Consider the following 26209-nt stretch of genomic DNA (forward strand, 5'->3'; position numbering starts at 1 on the left):
GGATGCAATGAAATAGCAGTGGTGTCCTCTATCGTTGCCCTTACCTGCTAAAGGAAAGAAGCAACATAATCGGACTTCCCAGCATTTCTGAGACAGTAAGTAGGCTAATTAACATCTGACAGGGCGGGCTTCAGGAATGATGTGCCTGTTTACAAGAAATAAGATTATCAAGGTAAGTACCTAATCTTCCCTTCCCTTCTACTGTAGTAGGTACATCTTTCCTGAACTCTTGAAACGTATCAAAGCAGTCCCTGGAATCTAGGGTGGAGCAGATGAACCTGCTGAAAGTATGGATGTTCCATATGCAAAGTCTAATTTGACCACCACATCTACTCTAAAATTTCATGAAAGTATGGAGGGAGGACCATTTGGTCACTCTGCAAATCCCTTCAGGGGAAATAGCTATTGCTTCCATCCCGGAGGATGCTACTCTCCTAGTGGAATGTGCCTTTAAGAAGAATGGGGCTTGCTTTCCACTCCCGATATAGGAGTGACTATACAAATCCTCCTTGAAATGGTCGCTATAGAAGCTGGTTGACACTTACAAACCACAGCTGCCAGCATAAAGAGATGATCTGACAGAGAAAACTCATTTGTCAATTCCAGATAACAAAGCAGTATTCTGCAAACATCCAGCAATTTCAGGACTTTGTCCCTTTTCTTGGATCCTGAGGGCTTGAGGGCGGGTAGCCATATTTCCTGGTTGACATGAAAATTGAAAAATACTTTCCGCAAAAAAAGAGTTACTCCAGACTCCAAAATTCTGAGAAAAGGTTCTCTGCATGAGAGTACCTGCAGTTCTGACACCTGTCAAGCTGCAGTGACTGCGAGGTCCAACAGTGATGCCTGCTGCAGATACGGAGCTCTAGCGAGTGCCCTTAGGACAAGGGTAAGACACTATGATGGAAAAGGGTGTCATACTGGAAGATGCAGGCACAAAGCCCCCTTCAGAAACCTGGCCACCTCTGGGTGAGAAGTAAGCAGGGTAATCTAACCTAACCGCGCCCTAAAGCGACAGTCCCATCTGGGGTGCCACTTGAGCAGCTAGTCCTGATCTTAGGTGTTCAGGAATAATGACAATGGTACAAATATTTCCAATCAGATATTTTTTTATTAACATTATCGGATCAACTTTCAAGAGGCATTTGCACCAGGAGTCATTTCAGACACGCAAAATGTGGCATTTCTGGCAACAAACTTGACTCTATACTAGTTTGTGCATTCATATATACCTTACACGATGACATCCCTTCACTAACATCTAACTGGTCAAAAATATTTGATTCCTTATAAGGCTTGCTTCTATACCTTCAAATGGGGGTATGTCACAAAAGCATTCCTAAAAATTACATTCTTATACCTAAAAAGTTACATTCTTATGCTAAGCTTACATACTTTATAAAGAAAAATACAAAAACAAATATTGGAATATACTCACAAAAGATAATCCATATACACAGCTTTAAACCCTTTTTGTTAAAGTCGGCCTGCATTTCTGCTAGCTGCATGTGCTGAAAAGTCTTTGTTCCCTGTCAGAACAGAAGAAGGAGGGGCTACTCCCCCCCAAGTTCCACAAACTCCGATTTTGCCTATCTAGTCCTTTAATACAATTTCAAAGTAAAATATATATTCTAATCTACAGTTGTTACCTGAAGCTGCATAAGTAAATTCCTAGTGTATAGTTTTAATGGATCTATACAATAATACACATGTGTATCCAATTAGTGTTTCATGCTGCAAAATCAGGGTCTCTTGGAATGTAAGGCAATCAGGTCAAAGGCCAACTCCTGTCTGCCTATAAATTCCCTGGGGATCTCCCTAGACACACATTTAAACAATAAAACCTTATGAAACTTAAGCTTTGCCATCTAGAGTAAATTTTCTATGGCGCTTATCAATCACGCTAATGTCCTAAGTTGCATTCCTTCTCCTTCATGCACACAGCACATGTGGGTCTTTTCCCCCTGTCTTTTGGTTCTATACACCCAGTTTACCCAATTTTCTGGTTTTATATACATATGTATAGCCACTAATTACACATTCTCACCTGCTCTTGGATTAGGCCCTATCTATCAACAGGTTTTTCTAACTAGTGAATCCTGTGCAATGTGAGAAAACGTGATGGCTGAATTTTGATTTCATGTTTGCTCATTTCACCAAGATACCTGTTGTTTTTTCATGGCTTGAAGCAATTTCCTACACTTTATAGGAGAGGATATCCCCCCCCCCCCCACATTCCAGGTCATGAACTTAATCAGCTACTACCTAGCCCAGTCCATAGCGGCCGGAGGGAGCTGTCCCAGCCCACAGCTCCTTGCCCCCAGGAACCCACCCAACAAGCAGAAAACTACAAGTGGCCACCACTGTCTGACACGGATGTGGAGTACAAAAATAAAACAAATCCCTCTATACCAGTCCCCAAAATCACCCCCTACCCCCTCCGCAACCCCCACCCCCATGACTATACCCCTAAACCCCCACGCCCACTGTTCTCCCTTACAACCACTCTCCACTAGATGTAGTACCTAGCAACTTCCTACCTCACGCCCACTCTCACCCCCCTCCCTAGGAACCTAAATATCCTCAAATGGTTCCCCTTTAATTGAATCCCACCTTCCAAGAAATATACCACACATTAACCCAAACTGCAGGACCACTAAAGAAATTGTGCCCCCCAGAAGGAAAGTCGACAAAGAAAGAAAAAGGCGCTCTCCCAGGCTGGCCATGGCAATGAATAGGGATGGTCTCAGCAGGACCCTATAGCAGTCTGACCAATGTCCATGCCAGCTCAGCAACCAGAGCAGCCAGGAACAACCAGATCCAAGAAGGCAAACTAAGAAGGCACATCTCCGCTGGGAGAAAGGAAATGGATCTCCATCCCCACGCCAGGCCATCTGCCATGGAGGCTAATGCTCCCTGTGTCACTCCGCTCTAGCCACCACCTCCGCGATCCGATGTCCCAGCTGCAAACCAATAAAAAAAGAGAGAAAAACAAACCATACACCACACACGTGTTGTCCCTTATGAGGGTATAAGGTTAAGGTCAGATAGTCAAACCCTCTGGCATCCAAATCCACCACTGAGCAGTCAAATATACTCCAGGATAGCAAGCACCAACTCAAGGGGCAGCTGGGGCCAATCCACTAGAAAGACTATCCAGGAAAGTTTGGGCATCTGCCACCCGCTCATAAAAAGTGGTATGCCTATCACGCTGGATTTTAAGCTTTACTGGTTACAGCAGAGAAAACTTAATCGTTTTCTCATAGAGCGCAGAACAGATGCCTCTTCTCCCTCAAACAGAGAAGTTTGAGAGGGGACATGATCGAAACATTCAAGGTACTGAAGGGAATAGACTTGGTAGATAAGGACAGGTTGTTCACCCTCTCCAAGGTAGGGAGAACGAGAGGGCACTCTCTAAAATTGAAAGGGGATAGATTCCGTACGAACATAAGAGTGATAGAAAACTGAAACGCTCTTCCGGAGTTTGTCATAGGGGAGAACACCCTCCAGGGATTCATTACAAGGTTAGACAAGGTCCTGCTGAACCAGAACGTACGCAGGTAGGGCTAGTCTCAGTTAGGGCGCTGGTCTTTGACCAGAGAGCCGCCGCGTGAGCGGACTGCTGGGCACAATAGACTACCGGTCTGACCCAGCAGCGGCAATTCTTATGTTCTCTCCGCTGTGATTGTACTGCAGGGGAGTAGTCCTGGAAGCATATCACCTGCCAATTCTCATATTCCAGCTGAGGTCAAGCCTGCATCCCCTGCTTTATTAACTGTTTATGAGCAAAGTTTAAGATGCAGAAAATCACCACTCTAGATTTCTGAACCCCATCCCGCTTGGGCCCCAATCTGTGAGCATGCTCTTCTAAAATCTGGGAACTTATCTCTCAAGGACAGGGTCGTTGGTATCCAATTCTCCAGAAAGCTCCGGAGACTATTTTCTGCAATCGACAGGGGCAGCCCCACCATACAGAGGTTGTTGCTCCATGATCTTTTTTCAACGTCTACCATCTTCTCTTCCAGGGCTGCAACCCATTGCGTCCTGTTCACGTGTTACCGCCTGGTCCTGATCTTCCAGTACACTTGTGCGGAGCTGATGAGCATCTATCTCCAGGCTCATGCTATCAATACGTTCATGCTCCTCCTCCACTTTATCCATGATTTGCTGGAGCTTTTTGTCCAAGGCAGTTTCCACCGCCATTGTAATCTCAGCCCTCAGCTCCACAGTCCGGGCTCGACAGAGACTTTAGATCTGCCATTTTAGGCACTCCCACCTTCACTCTCGGCTTCTCCTTCCTCCCCAATTTTGTGGCCATACAGCTCAGTGATCTTCCCCCCACAAGCGGAATGCATTAGAAAGGCGCTATTGCTGAACTGGCTACAAGCTGAAGTCGGGTAGACAGTAGGGAACCAGCGTTTCAAAGATTTAAGGGGAGAGCAAACTTGCTGCTACTCCATTCCTCGGCGCCACTAGAAGTTCACTTTTCTTTTTATTTTAAATATGTAGTTTTAATGCAAGTGAAAAACCATGATTCCTTTCTTAAACCTGAGCAAGCAGTCTTCAACCGCCCAGGACAATAGGAGGAAAAACCTCAGATCCCCATCTGCCAGTTATTAAACTTTGCCAGCAAACTTGAAAGGGAAGATATTGGTTAAAATAAACCTCCAACCTCCTATCTATTATTTCAAATTTTTCTCATTTACTTTTCTTATCAAATATATCATTTAAATCAGGGGTGCCCACACTTTTTGGGCTTGCGAACTACTTTTAAAATGACCAAGTCAAAATGATCTACCAACAATAAAATTTAAAAAAAAACACAAAGCACACTGTACGCAGAGAAAACGTTAATTATCATTCCTATTCCGGGGTTTTTTCAAAGAGGTCAAGGCAGATGAATCTATGCACTGTCACCTCAGTAACAACCATACAAAAATAGACATATATACCCCCTCCCTGTTTACTAAACCACAATAGCAGTTTTTAGCGCAGGGAGCTGCATGAATGCCCAGCGCTGCTCTCGACACTCATAGGCTCCCTGCGCTAAAAACCTATATTGTGGTTTAGTAAAAGGGGGCCAAAGTGCAAAATATAGACAGCAGATATAAATTCAGACACATTTCAATCACTAAATTTAAAATAAAATCATTTTTCCTACCTTTGTTGTCTGGTGATTTCATGAGTCTCTGGTTGCACTTTCTTCTGACTGTGCATCCAATCTTTCTTCCCTTCTTTCACCTGTATGCTTCCTCTCCTCCAGACCTCATTCCCTCCCCCAACTTTTTCTTCCTCTCTCCCTGCCTCCCTTTCTTTTTTTCTCTCTTCATGCCCCCTTTCTTTTTTTCTATTTTTTCTTTCCTTCTGTCTCCCTGCCTGCCCCCTTTCTTTCTTTCTCCCTGCCCTCCCCCAAGCCACTGCCGCTGCCATCGGGGAACAGGCCACCAAGCCGCCGCTGCTGCCGCCGCCACCTTCAGGTAACAGGCCCCAAAGCCACCGCCCCAAGCTCCCTGCTTCCCTGCGTCGAGCCAACCAGCATTCCTCTCCACGACATCAATTCTGCCGTCGAGAGGAAGTTATGTCCCAGCCAGGCAGCGATTGGCTGGCCCTAACTTCCTCTCTGATGGCAGAATTGACATCGGGGAGAGGAAGGCTGATTGGCCCGGTAGATCGCCAGGCAAAATGAGTCTATCATGGAGCCCAGGATGGGCTCCGCGATCAACTCACTTTGCCTTGGCGATCGACCTATTGGGCACCCCTGATTTAAATAATTTGTCTCAAGTACTTAGCTTGTTGTATTATGAAAAACACCGAATGTCCAGTGCAGTTAACTGTCCACTGCAATGGACTCGGGTTGAGTGGACAGTTGACTACATTGGACATTCAGCGTTTTTTATAATACAACAAGCTAAGTACTTGAGACAAATTATTTAAATGATATATTTGATAAGAAAAGTAAAAAGTAAATAAGAAAAATTTTAAATAATAGATAGGAGGTTGGAGTTTTTTTAACCAATGAGGATCTTCCCTTTCAAATTTGCTGGCAAAGTTTAATAACTGGCGGCAGATGGGGATCTGAGGTTTTTCCTCCTATTGTCCTAGGTGGTTGAAGACTGCTTGTTCAGGTTTAAGAAAGGAATTGTGGTTTCTCACTTGCATTAAATCTACATATTTAGAATAAAAAGAAAAGTGAACAGAGAGACCCTATCTCTAGCCCCAGCACCCAAAAAAAATCACCACTTTTAAGGACTTATCTGAATTTCTCTCATAAGCTATGCAAACGTGACGCTGATTTTTAAAAAGGGTTCCAGAGGTGATCTGGGAAATTATAAACCGGTGAATCTGACGTTGGTGCCGGGCAAAATAGTAGAGACTATTATAAAGAACAAGATGACAGCACATATACGTAAGCATGGATTAATGAGAGAAAGCCTTACCAATCTACTGCATTTCTTTGAAGAGGTGGATGAACATGTGGATAAAGGTGAATTGATTGATAATTTTGTATTTGGATTTTCAAAAGGTATTTGACAAAGTACCTTATGAAAGACTTCTGAGGAAATTAGAAAGTCATGGGATAAGAAGTAATGTCCTTTTATGGATTGAGAAAATAGAGTGGGTTTAAATGGTCAATATTCTCACTGGAGAAGGGTAAATAGTGGGGTTCCCCAGGGGTCTGTGCTGTGACCACTGCTTTTTAACATATTTATCAATGATCTAGAGATGGGAACAACTAGTGAGATAATTAAATTTGCTGATAACACAAAGTTGTTAAATCACACGAGGATTGTTAGACTGGAAGACTGGGCGTCAAAATGGCAGATGACGTTTAATGTGAGCAAGTTTAAAGTGATGAATGTGGGAAAGAGGAACCCAAACTATAGCTATGTGATGCTGGTTTCTGTGTTAGGAGTCACTGCCTAGGAAAAGGATCTAAGTGTCATTGTTGAGGATATGTTGAAACCCTCAGCTCAATGTGCAGCGGCTGCTAAGAAAGCAAATAGAATGTTAGGAATTATCAGTATAGGAATGGAAAACAAAGATGAAAATGTTATAATGCCCTTGTATCGCTCTTTGGTATGACTGCACCTCAAATACTGTGTGCAGTTCTGGTTGCCATATCTCAAAAAAGATATCGGAATTAGAAAAGGTACAGAGGAGGGTGACAAAAGTGATGGGACAACTTCCCTATGAGGAGAAGTTAAAACAGCTAAGGCTCGTCAGCTTGGAGAAGAGACGGCTCAGGGGTGATATGACCCAGGTCTATAAAATAATGAGTGGAGTGAAAAGGGTAGATGTGTGAATCACTTGTTCACTCTTTCCAAAAATACTAGGACATACAATGAAGCTACCAAGTAATAGATTTAAAACAACCCAGAGAAAATATTTCTTCACACAACATGTAGTTAAACTCTGGAATCCATTGCCGGAGAATGTGGTGAAATCAGTTAGTAACATAGTAACATAGTAGATGACGGCAGATAAAGACCCGAATGGTCCATCCAGTCTGCCCAACCTGATTCAATTTAAATTTTTTTTTTTTTCTTCTTAGCTATTTCTGGGCGAGAATCCAAAGCTTTTCCCGGTACTGTGCTTGGGTTCCAACTGCCGAAATCTCTGTTAAGACTTACTCCAGCCCATCTACACCCTCCCAGCCATTGAAGCCCTCCCCTGCCCATCCTCCTCCAAATGGCCATACACAGACACAGACCGTACAAGTCTGCCCAGTAACTGGCCTAGTTCAATCTTTAATATTATTTTCTGATTCTAAATCTTCTGTGTTCATCCCACGCTTCTTTGAACTCAGTCACAGTTTTACTCTCCACCACCTCTCTCGGGAGCGCATTCCAGGCATCCACCACCCTCTCCGTAAAGTAGAATTTCCTAACATTGCCCCTGAATCTACCATCCCTCAACCTCAAATTATGTCCTCTGGTTTTACCATTTTCCTTTCTCTGGAAAAGATTTTGTTCTACGTTAATACCCTTTAAGTATTTGAACGTCTGAATCATATCTCCCCTGTCTCTCCTTTCCTCTAGGGTATACATATTCAGGGCTTCCAGTCTCTCCTCATACGTCTTCTGGCGCAAGCCTCCTATCATTTTCGTCGCCCTCCTCTGGACCGCCTCAAGTCTTCTTACATCTTTCGCCAGATACGGTCTCCAAAACTGAACACAATACTCCAAGTGGGGCCTCACCACTTAGCTTAGTGGGGTTTAAAAAAGGTTTGGATAATTTCCTAAAAGAGAAGTCCATAGGCCATTATTGAGATGGCTTGGGGAAATTCACTACTTATTCCTAGGATAAGCAGCATAGAATCTGTTTTGCTTCTTGAGACCTGGGTTGGCACTGTTAGAAATGGGATACTGGGCTTGATGGACCTTTGATCTGTCCCAATATGGCAATTATGTTCTTATTCCATGCTTGTGCTAGAAGCTGCCTAGGCTAGAACTGCAGCCAGAGAAATGGAAAAACTTCTGCCTCAAACAAGCCTGGAAACTGGACTCCTTGCTTCTTCTGACTGCCTCTCTGACTTACCAACTGGCTGGATACCTCAACCCCCACCAGAGCTTGCGCGTTCAGTATTGAGGAGGGAACACTATCAGCTCTTTTGAGCAGGGACTGTTTTCTTATTCTTTGTGACTGTGCAGCACTGCGTGCGTCTGGTAGCACTATAGAAATAATTAATAGTAGTAGTAGCCCCAATCCTGGTTTAAAAAAAAAAAATGCAAAGCACTCAGCCGATGCCCAAGCCCTCTACAGACAGAAACTGGGGCGAATCTAGCTCCCAAGGGAATGGTCCCTATGCTCCTGAACTGTTAGTGCAAGCTGGCCAAGTGGGTGCACTGCAAAGCAGTCTTCCCTTGGCTATAGACAACTGACCTCAGAGTCAGCTCTTCTGCAGCCAGAGATGGCCCGAAGCTGGGAGCCTCTGCAGCACCAAAAAGCCTCACGATCGGATAAAAACCAAAACAAAACATATTAAAGGAAAACATAAACATGAGCAGAACAGAAAGGCTTCTACCATCTCACATGAAAAGAGACAAACTGAGGAATTTTAGGACAGCCCAGAGGGATGAGAGGTGGAATGAAAAGATGCTAATGAGGCTCTCTAAACAGAATCTCGCAAGAAGGGATTGACTACCCAAGAGTTCAGGAATAATATGCCTCTTGTACTAGTAACTAATTTTCTTCCCTTAAGACCTTCCAATTCAGTACAGACACATGAGTTTGTCTTGACTAGGCTGGAGAGATGATAAGGAAGGGCTGTGTTAATGCTTCATTCTTTAACTATCTGTATTCTCATTTCATGTTTATCTCCTTTGCAGGAATCTCTGGGAAAGGACCTGCTGTGGGTAATGGAAGTGGAGATGCACCCAGCACACCTGGTGGAGCTTTTGCCCGCATTTCAGACACAATACCACCTTTACCACCTCCACAGCAGCCAGCTGGGGAGGAGGAGGAAGATGACTGGGAATCATAATTGCACAAGTTTCTGCAGAACTTCCCCCCTCCCCCCCCCCAATGCTTAGACCCTTAAGTGCTAATTTCTTTTTACTATTTCTGTCATGCTAAAGGAACACACACAAAGCAAAATGGGGAATTTAGTAGATCAATATCATTTCTTCAGATTAATAAATATCCCTCTAGACCACAGTTTAATAAACATCATGCAGTCATACTCCTGCTTAGTCTCATTTTTTTAACTACTGTTTAGATAAAATTACTTCATTTTCTAATTCATATAAGCCTTCAATCTTGTCATGGCTGGAAACTGGCATGTTTCTAATGGCTGAAGTGTTAATGCAGTGCTTTTACATAGTGTGGGAATATACTTTCTGTATTTGATTCTAAGATAAAAGCATGGTTATGACATTGCCTCCTGCTCTAACTGGCACTTTAGATTTTTTTTTTCTTGCCCCATAATTTTAACTTAATTACCTTACTGGGTAAAGGCCTATGTAGCCTAGCATTCTGTTTTGAATAGTTGCCAATCCAGGTCCCAAAAGAGATCACGCTACTGCTGATTCCATGCTACTGCTAATAGACTTTTCTTCCAAACCAAATTTAAACCTAGCTACACTAACTGCTTTTATCATATCCTCTGGCCATGAGCTTTAACTTTGTACTGAGTGAAATATATATATATATTTACTCTGATTAGTTTTAAATATTCTGATCATGCAGAAAGGACACTGGAAAACAGCTATACTAAAGGATCCTACTAGACAGTTACAAATTTTAACCAGGGTTGTATTAAAAAACTATTTTTAAATCTGCAGCACCCAGATTAAAAAGGTAGTAGAGCTGGCAAAATGACTGCTGTTCCACCAGGTGTGGAACATCTTCTGAAGTAGTAGACATCCACTCTGCTAGTGGGATGCCTCCATTGCCTGGTGGCACTTGTCACACTGAACTGCAGCCACTTTGCTAATTCAGGAAAGAGCATGTTTGTTCTCCCCCCTTGTCCTCTGGCACTGCTGGCAAAGTACTGGCTTCTGAACACTCCATACCACCTTCCTTTCACACTGAGTCTGAGCTGTTTCCCTCCCCTCATCCCCAATATGGAACCACACAGATGAAACTGTGGCCTGTTCCGCCTTTTGCTGGTACTGTACTTTCTAATCTTTCCTTTTATATAAACCACATGATCCCCCAAAACAATGAAGCTCAATGCAGTTTACAGTAAGATTTCAATCTAATATTTAAAAGCTAAACAGAAAAGTCCTTGTTTACAAAAAACTGAGTAAGGACTACATTTTCTTAAATTTAACAGTAGATCATTCCACAAAGCAGTAAAGAGAAAAGGAACAGAAAGAGAGGAGATCCTTAGATTGAATACCTTTAAAAGATGAAAAAACTAATAAATATAAATAAACAGATCTACAACTACTTTGTCTTGAAGCATGAATCCAAGACAACAGCAAAAAGCAAGAAAAGAAATACCTTCTCAACAAATAATTCAAATGGAAAAAAAGGGAAAAAGAGAGAAGGTATATATAACGTATTTATTTTTTTCATCAAAACAGAACATCTATTAATTTTCAGGCCCACCCCCAATCCCGCCCTAGCCATGCCCCAGCCCCATCCCCAATTTCTTCCATTCATTTTTCATGTAATAATAATTTTATTCTTATATACCGCCAAAGCCGTAGTAGTTCGAGGCGGTTTACAACAAAGAAGAGCTGGATAATCAGTGAATATAGGTACAATATAAAGTCATCAAAATACAGGTGATCAGGATACAGAGGTAAGGCATAAGAGATCTTGGGAAACAATTCGGTTAGAGTTGAAGAGATAAGGCTTAGCTTACAAATCGGTTAAACAAGTTTGTTTTTACTAATTTTCTGAAACTTAGGTAGGATGAGGAGTGCGTGATAATATTACTCAGCCAATTGTTCAGTTGACCTGCTTGGAAAGCAAGTGTTCTGTCCAGGTATCTTTTGTAACAGCAGGCCTTTAGTGTTGGATGGTTAAACAGATGTACTCTGCGTGTGGGTCTGGATGAACAATTTAAGTTAAAATGGGGAACCAAGTACATGGCCAAACCAAGAATGGATTTGAAACAGAGCCAGGCAAATTTGAACAGAACTCTTGCTTCAAGGGGCAGCCAGTGGAGTTTTTGGCAGTAGGGAGTTATGTATTCCCATTTTTTTAACCCAAAAATCAATCAGATTGCCGAATTTTGGATGATTCGGAGTCTTTGAATGTTTTTTTTGAAAGACCCCAAATAAATGATGTTACAGTAGTCGAGTAAGCTTAGAATGGAGGATTGTACCAGTAAGCGGAATGAGATTGCATCAAAGTACTTTCTGATGGTTTTTAATTTCCATAATGTTGAGAAGCCTTTTCTAACCAGAGTCAGTATGTGCTTCAAGGGTAAGGTAGCAGTCCAGAGTCACTCCTAGAATTTTTATGGAATCTGTAATAGGAAAGACTTGACCATTTAAGGAAATTGATGAATCTTTGATTTTGTCGTTCGGACTCATCAGGAAGAATTTGTTTTTTTCTGAATTGAGTTTCAATTTGAATTCGGCCAGCCATAGTTTGACTTGCTTTAAGATGGATGCCAGGTGATTCTTCGTCTCGGGAGTTAGGTTTGTTAGGGGAAAGACTATGGTGAGGTCGTCAGCATAGATGTAAAATTTGATTTTTTTTTAACTTTGCAATAGATTCCCCAGTGTGGCCAGGTAAATGTTGAACAGTGTGGGGGATAGGGGGGAGCCCTGCGGGACTCCATACGAGTTTACCCAGCTGAAGTAATGAGTATTGTCACTGTAAACTTGGTATGATCGTTTACTCAAAAAACCCTGGAACCATTTTAACACATTACCAGAGAGACCAATTGACTCCAAACAGTCCATAAGAATAGCATGATCAACTAAGTCGAAGGCATTACTTGTGCCCTGGCTAAATAAGCTATGGAGGGAATCTAGCAGTGAGGCAATAACAGTTTCAGTGCTATACCCAGAACAAAAACCTGACTGGCTATCATTTAGTATGCTGAATTTATCCAGATAAGTTACTAAATCCTGGTTGACCAGACCTTCCATTAACTTTAAAAAGAAGGGAATGCTCGCAATGAGTCTGTAATTTGATGTCAGCTTGATAGATTCTTTGGGATTTTTTACAATCGGTGTGATCAGGATCTGACCTAGGACTTCAGGAAAAGTACCCGACAGTAGAAGGGAAAAAAGCCAAGTGTGTAACTTGGCTTTGAAGGTGACCGGGGAAACTTTCATAACATTTGGTGGGCAACAGTCTAATAGAAATCTGCGTATTTTGAGTAAAACTTACAGAATTGTTGCCAGGTAGGGATGGTAAAATTGTTCCAGATCATATCTGCCCTAGGTTCATCATTGAGTTGAGCAACTGGGTAGTTCAGATGGTTGGTTGTAACGACTAATAGGGTGGATCTCAGGTTGGAGATTTTGTTGTTGAAAAACTCAGCCAGGGCATTGGTCGATGGTGGGGAGTCTAAGGTAGGACAGGTTAAGGTCTGAATGTTGTAAAGATTGTTGACTATTGTGAAAAGATTTTTGATGTCGGTTATTGGAGAAACGATTTTATGTACGTAAAAGTTAGTGCTTTTAGTTATAAGTTTTTTATACTCTTTTAATTTTGTTCTCCAATTCACTCTCTCTTTACTATCTCCAGATTTCAGCCATTGTCTTTCAAGTTTTCGTAACTCCCGTTTCACCATTCCTAGTTCATCGTCAAACCAACCATCCAAATTTTTGTTTCTCATTTTCCTTGATTTTATGGGGGCCATTTCATTTAGGAGTCTACCGTAAATGAGTCAGGATCTGGGTTGGAAGAGATGTCATAGTGTGACCAGAATTTCACTAGATTTACCAAGCCTCTAGTGGCTACCACTTTTTTATTCCTTTTTGCCACCTTGGGATTGGATGGGGAACGTCTTGCTTGCCAGCTAAGTTGGAAATTGCATAATCGGTGGTCTGACCATATGGAATCAGTCCAAGTGGCTTACTCTCAGAGAGCAGGAGAGCTTTTCGGGCTGGAGAGTCAGAGAGGGGAGGCAGACTTCTAGCGGCGAAAGACCGCGTGCACGAGGCACGCAGGAGGAGAGCGGGGAAGCAGATCGTGGTAGCTGGGGTCGCGGCGAGAGGGAGCTCCTCCCACCCCGCGGGCCACATGTGGCTCTCCAAGTTTTATTTGCGGCCCCAGTCTGGACTGGATCATTCTCTTCCTTTTGGAGCAGCAGCGTGTCTGGCAGGTTCGTTCCGTTCAAAGCCGTGGGTTGGTGGCTCCTTGTGCATTATCCACTCCTGCATCGGAAGCCTCTCTGACATCACAACATCAGAGAGGCTTCAGACGCAGGCGCGGATCTCGCAAGGAGCCGCCACCTGCGACTTTGAACATTACGAGCCGGCCAGACACGCTGCTGCTCCAGTGACATACCAAGGGGGGGGCGGTCCACACAGCTGGTCACCCTCCACTGTTCTCCCTAGAGTGTGGCTCATCTAGAGCAGTGGTGCCCAACCTGCTTCCTTTCTCTTCTCACTGCTGCCATCGGGGAACAGGCCGGCACCGTGCTCTTTGATCTCCCTGCTTCTCTTGCCACCCGACGTCAATTCTGACATCGAGAGGACGTTCTGGCTAGCCAATCGTTGCCTGGCTGCACGGAACGTCCTTTCCGACGTTAGAATTGACGTCGGGCGGCGAAAGTTGGTCGGCCCCGTGGAGAAGAGAAGCGTGGAGATCTCGGCCTGTTCCCGATTGTGGCAGCAGCAGCAGCCTATTTCCCGGCGGCAGTGGCATAGAGGAGGGCAGGAAGGAAGAAAGAAAGAAGGGGGGGACAGGGAGCCAGAAACAAAGCAAAAAATGGGACATGGAATCAGAGAAAGAAAGAAAAAGTTGGGGGAGGGAATGAGGTCTGGAGGAGAGGAAGCATACAGGAACCTGAAAGAAGGGAAGAAATATTGGATGCACAGTCAGAAGAATAAAGTGCAACCAGAGACTGATGAAATTACCAAAGGTAGGAAAATTATTTTATTTTCAATTTAGTGATTGAAATGTGCCAGTTTTGAGAAAGAAAAGATATTAAACTTTAAATGTGAGTGCTGCAGAAAAAATAGAGTACTTGGAGGGCCGCAGAAAAAATAGTTAATGTCTTATTAAAGAAATGACAATTTTGCATGAGGTAAAACTCTTTATAGTTTATATATCTTTCCTTTTAACTGTTAAAGGAAAGTTTTATAAACTATAAAGAGTTTAACCTCATGCAAAATTTTGTCATTTCTGTAATAAGACATTAACTATTTTTTTTCTGCGGCCCTCCAAGTACCTACAAATCCAAAATGTGGCCCCGCAAAGGGTTTGAGTTTGAGACCACTGGTCTAGTTGATGACCTTTTTGATGGGTCTTTTCTGGGGTCGGCATGAAGAAGTCTAGAGAAGTGATGAAGGATAGTAAATCTTTAGGGTCATTCTGTTCTACCTGTTCTAGGTGAATGTTCAGATCGCCGGTCAGTAGGTTGTAGGGACCCGTAATTGAGTTTGTTAGGAGGAATTCAGAGAAGTTGTCTTTAGCGGTGGACCATTTCTTAGGAGGGATGTAAAATAGCTTGATAATTAAGCCATCTTCTATCTGGTCTGACTGGAGTTTACAGGAAAACATTTTGATATCCGTTGAGGATTTTCAAGGCTAAGATGGTGGACTTGAATGAATCTCTTGCTATGATGGCTAGTCCGCTAACATGATCAAAAATTAACATTTAACTTATTGAAATCCAAATGGCTTGCACCTTAAAGTCCTTTTGAAGTCCTCAAGGGCTTATAAGAACATAAGAATAGCCTTACTTGGTCAGATCAATGGTCCATCAAGCCCAGTAGCCCGTTCTCATAGTGGCCAATCCAGGTCACCAGTACCTGGCCAAAACCCAAGGTGTAGCAATATTCCATGCTATCAATACAGGGCAAGCAGTGGCTTTTGCCATGTCTTTCTCAATAACAGACTATGGACTTTTCCTCCAGAAACTTGTACAAACCTTTCTTAAAACCAGCTACGCTATCCGCTCTTACCACATTCGATGAGTGAAAAAAAATTTCCTTCTGTTGGTTTTAAGAGTATTTCCCTGTAATTTCATCGAGTGCCCCCTAGTCTTTGTAATTTTTGAGGGAGGGAAAAATCGATCCACTTGTACCCGTTCTACTCCACTCAGGATTTTGTAGACTTCAATCATATCTGCCCTCAGCCGTCTCTTTTCCAAGCTGAAGAGCCCTAACCGTTTTAGTCTTTCCTCATACAAGAGGAGTTCCATCCCCTTTACCATCTTGCTCGCTCTTCTTTGAACCTTTTCTAGCGCCACTATATCTTTCTTGAAATAAGGAGACCAGAATTGAATGCAAGACTCTAAATGGAGGTTGCACCATGGAGCGATACAGGGGCATTATGACATTCTTAGTCTTGTTAACCATCCCTTTTTTAATAATTCCCAGCAACCTGTTTGCTTTTTTGTCATCTGCTAATTTAATCACCTCACTTGTTCCAATTTCCAGATCATTTATAAATAAGTTAAATAGCATCGGTCCCAGTACAGACCCCTGCAGCATTCTACTGTTTACTCTCTTCCATTGAGAAAAATGACCATTTAATCCTACCCTCTGTTTTCTATCCAATAACCAATCCACAACTGAACTTTGCCCCTTATCCCATGACTCTTTAATTTTCTCAGGAGCCTATCGTGATGAACTTTATCAAAAGCTTTCTGAAAATCTAGATACACTATATCATCTGTCTCATCTTTATCCACGTTTATTCACACCTTCAGAGAAGTCAAGCAAATTTGTGAGGCAAGATCTCCCTGGGCTGAACCCATGCTGACTCCCATCTCATTAAATCATGTTCGTCTACGTGTTCCACAATTTTATTTTTTATAATTGTTTCTACCATTTTGCCCGGCTCCAAAGTGAGGCTTAACATCTTACATGATTATCAATCAGGGTTCCGCTCAGGATATAGTACAGAGACAATAATAGCATCCTCTATAATAAAACCCTAAGTGCGCATGCGCACTTAGGGTTTTGTGATAGCTGCTGCCGTACTGTGTCCCTCTGTGCCAAATTCCATTTTGGAACATGGAGGCAGGGAACACGCCGGCGATTCTCCACTCCCGCCCTCACTCACCAACAGCTGCCGACGGCACTGCTGCTCTTCAAAGCAGCCTGCTAAGGATCGCGGCCAGCTGTAGGGAACCTCGCAGGCCGCTCTGCACCTCGGTAGCACGTTCCCTCTGATGTATGTGATCGTGTCAGAGGGAACGTGCTACCGAGATGCAGAGTGGCCTGCGAGGTTCACTACATCCGGCCACGATCCTCAGCAGGCTGTTTTGAAGAAGAGCATCAGCAGTTCAAAGACATCAGGAAGCCGGCTGCAGGGGGAGCAGGGAAGAGGGACAGGGGGAGCAGGTAAGGAGTGCTGCTGGACAGAGGGAGCAGCGACAGGGTTCGCTACAGCCGGCCAGCGATCCTCAGCAGGCTGCTTTGAAGAGGAGACCAGGAAACCGAGATGGAGGGAGGGTAGGAACGGCAGGCCAAATCTAATGGTGAGACCAAGAAGAAGGGGAAAAACAGACCCTGCGTTGGTTTGGAGACGTTGTAACCTTATACTTTTACTAAGACTAAGCCTTAGTCACTTAGGGGGTCCTTTTATTAAAGTGCTCATTTAGCACGAGCTAAATCGGTTAGCATATCTTAATAAATGGACCCCTAAGTATCTTAATTAAAAATTTGGCCCGTGACATAGCCTTTTATTCAGATTTTGGCCCCTTATGTGATTGAGTTTGACACCCCTGATCTAGCAGCACAGCTAAGCAGGCTAAGATATCCACAAATCAAAAAAGAGTTGCTTCTCTGCCAGCGTTGGATCCTGAACAGGTACCTCCTAAGCGTAAAGTTCCACCTGCTTCATTTCCAGAGTCTCCTCAGCCTGCTTCGCACTCTGTCCAGTCACTATCCAATTTTTTCTCCCTTTTCCAGAAATGTATGCAGGAGTATGTCACCCTGTTTCAACCTTCCTAGTCTGCTGATCCTCTTCCTATTTTAGAGCTCCAACATATGCTTGTTATTCCACAAGATGTCGCTTGAGGCCCTTGTACTCTCCAGCTCAAGGTCCCTCCTCTCCACAGGACTAGAATATTACTATTCTAGTCATAAAAGGGACAATTCTTGCAAAATATTATTTATTTCACTTTTCCATCAGTAAAGCATAAAAGAAATTGTGACCAATTGCAAGTCTATAATTTGACCGTTAATTTCACTATCATTCTCTTACATCCATTTTAGAAGATTAATGAAAACTTATTTGTTTAGTCAAGTCAGAAAATGATTTTTGTATGGTTTTAATTGATTGCGAATTCAACAGTTAATGTGCTAGTTTTATCTTTTGTAAATTGCATAGGACTGTGAGGTATCTGATTCAAAAATAAAATTTTATGCTGGAGTGGCTTACAATTCACATACACAAAATGAATAAATCAAGTATACATCTTCAGAACAATAGCTCAGAAATTGGGCACTTTTATGCGCCTATTGTCTCCTGGATTCTATATACTGAGCTATAACTGGGCATGGAGGAATGCACAACTTGAGACTAAACAAAAGAACTATACAGAAAATGAGACTGCCACTAAAATAAAACCATAAAGCAATGATCACAAATTCACAGTCTAAGCAACAAAGTTCATGTTCTGCAAGTGCTGATGTTAGAAGCAGATTTAGATATTGCTGATATCACAGAGACATGGTTTAATGACTCCCATTGGGATGCAAACATATCAGGCTATAATCTATTTTATTTAGGAAGGATAGTGATGGTCAAAAAGCACCTGAAATATAGGGGGCCTGGAGAAAAGAAGAAGCAATATGGGTCTCTTTGAAAAGAGAAAATGGAACCCCTATTCACATGGGTGTTGTCTACAAATTCCAACACAATAAGAGCAACTTGATAAAAGTCTGATTGTAGATATCCAAAAGTTGGGGAAAAAAGTGGGAAATTTCAACCTGCCTGATGCGGATTGGAAAGTGCCATCTGTGGAATCAGAAAAAAGTAGAGAGATTATGAATGCCTTTCAATGAGCTCTTCTGCTATTCACTGTATTAACCTCCATTCAACTGCTGTCATATTTCCCTCCTTTTCTGAAATCACTGAAGTGGAAACTGTACACCATTTCTCCTCCTCCAAACCTACTACCCTTTCCTTTTATCCAGTTCCCATTCACCTACTCAGTGCTATCTTTCCCTCTGTCATTTCTCTTATCTGTTATGCTCTTGGGGGCATAAAGAAAATGGTGCACCCATGGAATGAAGAAAGCATCTCTTATCAGTGTTTGTGACTCTGGGCGTAGAGAGCAATACAGGTTGCTGGTAATTAACACATTAATGACATTAATATGAACTATTAATAAATGACTAAGGATTAAGGATAAGCTAGCTGGTCTTAGCTGATAAAATATTGATAGGCACAGGAATGAAAATGAGCATCTCTTTATGTTCAGATATTTTTAATGAATGCAATAATTTTTATATATCATATTCTCTCTAATAATTAGAAACAATGGGTTTTATGAAGTTTAGGGTAGACTATTAATGGAGACAAAATATTTCTCCTCCACCCTTCTCCCCCGTGGTAACCAGCATTGCTCTCCTCCACTTTCCTCCCCTCCCCCCCATCACTCCATCTGCGTGTTCTGTTTTCCGTGCGCTGTAGGGCACCAGTAGGAGTGTGCATGCGCGCAAATCTCTCTGGCCGGCAGAGAATCTGTACACGGGACTCCCTGCTCTTCAGCTCCTCCAGGCACTGGCAGACCATACAGGACCCGATCGCGGAACCCAAGGTAATTTTCTGACCGAAGTTAGTTTTAAGTTGTAAGCCGCACCTGCGTTGGAGAAGGCTTCCGACGCAGGCAGGTATCGTGAGAGAAGCCGCTGCTACGGCTTACAACTTAAAAACTAACTTCGGTCAGAACTAAAGGTCGGCGGCGGCGTCTTTGCTCCTCTCCCCGGCACACCCGAACCCCCGTTCAGCCTCCCATCCGACCCTACCTTCAGCTCCCTTAGTCCCTTGCCGCCACTCCTCTTCTCTTCCCGCCCCACGGTCCCAACAAACGTCCTTACTCCAGCAGGGGCCGCAGCACTCTAAACACGCTGCTTTGCGGCCTGCTACTGCCCTGATTTGCTCTGCCAGACACGGCAGCATGTTTAGAGTGCTGCAGCCCCTGCTGGAGTAAGGACGTTTGGCGGGACCACAGGAAGGGGGCGGCAAGGGACTAAGAGCCGGCCACACCGTGGGATGGGAGGGAAAGGGGGCTGCTTTGGGGGAGGGGTGTGCTGCGAGGCAGACAGCTTTGCTTGGGGGGGCAGGAAGACATAAGGGGGGCCATGGAAAGACAGTCGGGGAGGAACTGGAGGGGGAGAGGGAAAGGGGGCTGCTTTGGGGGAGGGGTGTGCTGGGAGACACAGCTTTGCTTGGGAGAGGGAAGACAGAAGGGAGGCAACGGAGACACAGTCAGGGAGGAACTGGAGGGGGAGAGGGAAAGGGGGCTGCTTTGGGGGAGGGGGCTGCTGGGAGGCAGACAGCTTTGCTTGGGGGGGCGGGAAGACAGAAGAGGGGCCACGGAAAGACAGCCAGAGAGGAACTGGAGGGGGAGAGGGAGAGGGAAAGGGGGCTGCTATGGGGGAGGGGTGTACTGGGAGGCAAACAGCTTTGATTGGTGGGGGAAGACAGAAGGGGGGACACGGAGAGACAGTCAGGGAGGAACTGGAGGGGGAGAGGGAAAGGTGGCTGCTTTGGGGGAGGGGTGTGCTGGGAGGCAGACAGCTTTGCTTGGGGGAGGGGAGACAGAAGGGGGCCACAGAGAGACAGTCAGGGAGGAACTAGAGGGGGAGAGGGAAAGGGGGCTGCTTTCTAGCACCCGTTAATGTAACGGGCTTTAACACTAGTCTATGATAGAATATTAACATTGCTTGCTTTTTTTCTTTTAAAAAAATAACCGTCTCCAACTGTATCCCTCAATTGTAAATTATATAAACATTGAAATGGTTAAAACATAGATAACTCAAAAGGAATAAAAGGTATTACCCTCATAAACAAAATTTTCTTATTAGACCGACATTAAGCCTCTCAAAAAAAAGGAAAAAACATGCTCCAAGAATTATGACATCTCTTCTTCTGCACACTTATCAATGTACTCCTGCAACTTTCCTGGCTCCTCATAGTTAGTCTTATCATAGTTACTCTCATCATAGTCTTATCATAGTTACTCTCATCACTGCTGGGTAGTGACATGGATAACCTGGACATACAGATGAATCAACTGGGCATACTGGCCTCACTTGTGTATGCTGGACACTACAGACCTATATTATCCCATAGGCAGGCCCAGCCTGTATCTTGCTGTCTGTAAACACATGCAGCCTTTGCAATGCTAACCCAGCTGACCTCTGCTGTCTTCATTCCCTGCTGGGAGGATATTTCTCCAAGGTTCTGCTGAACTGTTATCAGTGCTGTATGACTTCATATGCCAGGCACCCTGGAAAGCCATAAAACTTTTATAATGAGCAAGGATCCCTGCAGGACGATGTGGGTGTAGCGAGATGAAAGAACTTGGTACCAAAACATTTGCTCCCTGTCTCTGAACCAAGTTATGGGAACCAAGCAGCTGGATTGTTGAAAGGTCACCTTTGCCAACTTTCAGCATACTATCCCGAAGATGCACAGAATTGTAAAACCACTAATTAGCATCTACAAAGTGATCTCAGCGCTGGAAAAAGAAAGTTCACCATGAGTTCTCTGTTTCTGCAAGGCCCCCCCCCCCTACTGGGGAGGGGGGGTGGAGGTGAGAGAGGCGTGGACTGGCCATACCTCTCCCTATGCAACCTAGCATCCTTCTAGCTTTTGCTGTCACCTTTTCAACCTGTTTGGCAACCTTAAAATCATCACATACAATCACACCCAAGGCCTACTCTTCTGTCATGAACATAAGTTCTTCACCTCCTAAACTCTACTGTTCCCTCAGGTTTTTGCAGCCCAAATGCATGACCTTGCATTTCTTAGCATTAAATTTTAACTGCCAAATTTCAGACTATTCTTCAAGCTTTGCCAGATCTTTCTTCATGTTATTCACACCATCCGGTGTGTCTACTCTATTGCAGATTTTGGTATCATCCGCAAAGAGGCAAATCTTACCTGACAACCCTTCAGCAATATCGTTTATAAAAATGTTACAAAGAGCAGGTCCAAGAACAGAACCTTGAGGCACACTACTGGTAACATCCCTTTCCTCAAAGCAATCTCCATTGATCACTACCCTCTATTGCCTTCCACTTAACCAGTTCTTGACCCAGCCCATCACTTTTGTTTGTCCTTAGTTCTGCTGTTTCCTAGTGACTGTCTGGTTGATTTTATTGTAAATATCATAAGGTTTAGGAACTGTTGTAGGAATAAACAGGATAGAAATGCTTGAGATTAGATTAGATCAGGGAGGTTCTCAACCCATTCTTTAGGACACACCTAGCCAGTCAGGTTTTCAGCATGCCCACTATATGCATGAGATAAATTTGCATGTATTAACCTCATTCGAAATCTATCTCATGCATATTCATTTTGGATATCCTGAAAACCTGACTAGTTAGGCAGGGCCGTAGTGAGCTATGTGCAGGTGGGGGCTCCAAAATTGTGTCCTATTCATTGTTTTCCTGCTTGGCTGTGATGTAGAGAGTGAGATAGGAGCTCTAGGGGGCTTGTCACATGGGGTGTTTTTCCAGCTTGGGACAGTCCTGTGGCTAGGTGTGTCCCAAGAACTGAGTTGATGAACATTGGATTAGTGATATCATTTAACACACTGTTTCTAGGGTACCTGTTGGTTAATGGACTTTCCATTAAAACTTGGCTATATATGTATGTTTGGTAAAGGTATGGCTCAACCTATGGACCAGTGAGGCACTAGGCCAGGATGCCAGTGATAAAAGGGCACCAAAATCCAAGTTTAGCACATCTTCCTCCATCTTCCCTTCCTTTTGCCTGCAGTTCAGTATCCACAAGATTGGAGGGAGGGAACTGGAATTTTGATGTCCCTGATCATCAGTAGGGATGGGGAGGGGGGCTTGAGAGGAAATGATACTGGATCACTGTCAGGGGAGGGAGCTGAGGGGAGGGAGAGCGTAGAAGGAAAGATATTAGGTTGGGGGTTGGGGATGGGAGGCAGCACAATCCCTTGGGGTCCTGGTTAGGTAGTTTTCCACATGAAAGTAAGAAGAGTGTGTACAATAGCCAGTATACAGTATAATAGCTTGGCCCCAGAGAAATGAGGGAGACGCAGGTTACAGAGGCTGAGCTGTTTGTACAAAACACATTAGTTTTGATTTAGTGGATCTGTAATCTTTGTTGTTTAAACAGTACACTGTAAGCAGAGTCTTGCTTCTTGTAGCTTTAGTTCAGATTTTGTCTGCATATTTCTAATTTATGATCAAATATTCTTCATTTGGTGAGGTCTATATATATGACCAAGGTAAAATATTTTGTGAGTATATACGTAGTTTATGAACAGGGATTTGTAGCATCCAGTTTGTGTTCTTTTCCTAACATGACTCTTTTCATAGACTTTGTGGCCAGTCAAAGGGGGAAAGGCCATGTATGGTCACCCCACATCTTAAGGATGGTCCTATATTTGACTACTAACATTTTTTTTCCTAGGGAATAAACTAATGATAAATACAAATATTTACAAAAATTGCACTGCACAGTGATCCTAGAGATCTGATTTACTAATGCTTTTCCCTAATCTATGTCCTACCCATGCACTAAGTCTAGAGTCATTCATAGTAGATATTACGGTGATAAACCAGCATGACCGAGTGATATGCAAAAGAGAAATTAGGAGAAATAGAGAAAGTGGGCACACAAGAAAAGACATAAAATAACATGAAGAAAGTTTTTATTTTAAAATTTCTCCAATATCATTCCCCAATTAAGAATCTCTCTTCATATCCACCTCCCAGATAGTTTTTTTTCCCCCAGTGGTCTGCATAATAAGTTACTTTTCTTTATTTCTAAAATTCTTCTCCATCATTTTCATCCTCAAAAGAGTCTGTTCCAACTTCCTCATAATCCTTCTCAAGTGCGGCCAGATCCTCTCTCGCTTCAGCAAACTCTCCTTCCTCCATGCCTTCCCCAACGTACCAGTGAACAAAGGCCCTCTTGGCATACATCAGATCAAATTTATGATCCAGGCGTGCCCAGGCCTCTGAGATAGCTGTGGTGTTACTCAGCATACAGACTGCTCGTTGTACTTTGGCAAGGTCTCCCCCGGGTACCACAGTAGGAGGTTGGTAGTTAATGCCAACCTGTAGATGGGAAGACATATAAGATATATATATTTATATTCATCAATATCTAGGAAATTAAAATTAAATCAAAGGAACAGTAAAATCTCAGTAATTCTGAGGTGAAATGAGAAACCAATAAGTATCTGACGGAAAAAGGGACTAGAACTGCCAACTGGTTCCAGATCCACCGAACAGAAATGATGTAGTCTCTGTATGTGCTGGAGTAGATCCAAGATTTGATCAACCCCCATTGGACAAATCTGGAATCAGTTGACATCCTACAAGAAAGAGGAATAAAGACTTATTTTTCTTAACAGAAGTGCTGGCATAAATAGAGACTTGCCTTTCCAGACCCAGTGTAATGTTCATGGATTAGAATGGCTGATGACAATAAGTCAATGAATGTTTTCCACTGAATATTAATATACATTCATCCCACATTCTTATTTATTTTCTAATGTGTCCTGTCTATCTTGATCATATTGTAAGTTCCAAGAACTGTTAAATTATTCACATATTTTAAGGTTTTCCATGTATCTACTAGAATTCTATTATCCTTATATAATCTAGGCATCTTAATACTTAACACATGACTCAACCTCAATGGTGACATGAGTTGCCATTCCAACCATAACCAGTCTGGGAGATATTCCATGAGCTCAGGGAGGATCCAACTCATCAGACCCTATGGCTGAAATCCAAGATTTAAATTGGCGGATTTAAGGTCATCTGGAAGTATTGGATGAAGGCGGGTATATGTACTTTGGATGATGTTATTTCAGATGGTAAGCTGCTTGATTTTCACAATTGCAACACAAATTCGGTCTTAATAAATTACAAAATTATAGATGGTTGCAGTTGAAGCAGGCCATTCAGGTTGGGTTCCCTGAATGGAAAAATCTCAGTTATCAGTATAGTTTGCTGCTCTTATGCTTTCAGGTGGACTTCCTGGGACATCAGGCTGCTCAGTGGTATAAATTAATATCTGGATTTTTAAATAAGAAACCAAAAACTGGTCTTCGGGACATTTGGAGCATTGAGATCAAGCATCACATTACTGCATCTCAATGGCCACGTATTTGGGCTTGGAGGATGAGATGTACAGTGTCTGCATCTAGAGACAAACTTGGTTTTTTCTATTACATAGAGCATTTTGGACCCCGGTTCATTTACAGAAGTTAGATAGCTCTAAATCTAATAGATGCTGGCACTGTCATCTTGAAGCTGGGACAGTAGATCATTTGTTATTCTATTGTCCACTGATACTTGCTTTTTGGAAATCAATATGGGATCAAATAAATAGTTTGTTAGATAATCCGATAGCATTATCCTATGACACCGTGTTGTTTGGCATGTCAATGAGGGCTAAAAGCCAAATATCCTCTAATAATAAGCTTATACCCATTATGACAGGGGTTGCCATACAACAGATTACGAATAATTGGAAAAATTGGGATAGGCTGAATTATAGCTTTTGGTGGAACTCTTTATGTCACATATTCAAAATGAAAAGGGTAATTGCCATGCAGCAGGGGAATTTTAAGAAATTTCAGGTTATTTGGGAGCCATTAACAAGATACTGTAAAGATTGAAATTACTGCATAGAATAAATATTCCCTTTTGTTCATATACGTCCAGGGTGGGGGGTGGGAATATTTTATGATTTTTTACGCTTATAAATAATTATTGGGTATAAGGGAGGGGGGATATTTGATGCAGGTTAGAATTTGATGATAAATTAAGTGATATTAAAGTATAAAATTATTGTATTTTATGTTACACTTATTGTGAGTTTTTAAAATGAATAAAGATTTATATAAAAAAAAGTTCCAAGAACAACTGTCCATTAAGCCTCTGTACAGAACTGTGTATATTTTATAGTCATTATATACATAATGATAATGATATAATTGCTCCATAAAGGTGGTTCAGAATCTGATTGGGTTAATCTTTGCCTTCATGAAGAATAGATTCTCAGGTCCATGCAGGGATGGCCCTGTCACTAGGTGATCTAGGCATCCCCTTAGAGTTTGGGAAGTGACAGCATGGCTCTAGTGTGTGCGAGAGCTTCCCTCTACTGGTCTTTTGTGTGTGTGTCAGTACCCTGATGTTGTGGGTTCAAACCCCGTTTTCTACTCCATGTGACCCTGCGCAAGTCACTTAATCCTCCACTGAAGAGAGTGACACAGGGACAAAAATTCATCCTCATCCCATCCCCACAGTGCAGCAAAGATATTCACTACATAAAGGGGTGGTTGCAAAGCAGCAGCGCCATGATTCTGAACGCTGAAGCTGACTGAGGGAAGTGAGTATCTTTGCTGTTTATTTTGATCAAAAAGCATTTTTTGCAGAACGAGATACAG

The 26209-nt window shown here is 42.9% G+C and overlaps 2 protein-coding genes across 2 annotated transcripts in view; one reads left to right on the forward strand and one right to left on the reverse strand.

Annotated features, from left to right (window-relative positions):
• WASHC1 (WASH complex subunit 1) overlaps nucleotides 1-9682 on the forward strand; it is a 113304-nt gene extending 103622 nt beyond the window's left edge. Inside the window, exon 11 of the mRNA XM_033953077.1 lies at nucleotides 9330-9682. Coding sequence (XP_033808968.1) covers nucleotides 9330-9484 — 155 coding nt within the window. The 3' untranslated portion in view covers nucleotides 9485-9682. The remainder of the gene's footprint in view (nucleotides 1-9329) is intronic.
• Nucleotides 9683-23418: 13736 nt separating this feature from the next.
• LOC117364329 (tubulin alpha-8 chain) overlaps nucleotides 23419-26209 on the reverse strand; it is a 41532-nt gene continuing 38741 nt past the window's right edge. Inside the window, exon 5 of the mRNA XM_033953430.1 lies at nucleotides 23419-23864. Coding sequence (XP_033809321.1) covers nucleotides 23571-23864 — 294 coding nt within the window. The 3' untranslated portion in view covers nucleotides 23419-23570. The remainder of the gene's footprint in view (nucleotides 23865-26209) is intronic.

This window comes from Geotrypetes seraphini, chromosome 7 (genome assembly GCF_902459505.1).
Source record: "Geotrypetes seraphini chromosome 7, aGeoSer1.1, whole genome shotgun sequence".
NCBI lineage: Eukaryota > Metazoa > Chordata > Amphibia > Gymnophiona > Dermophiidae > Geotrypetes > Geotrypetes seraphini.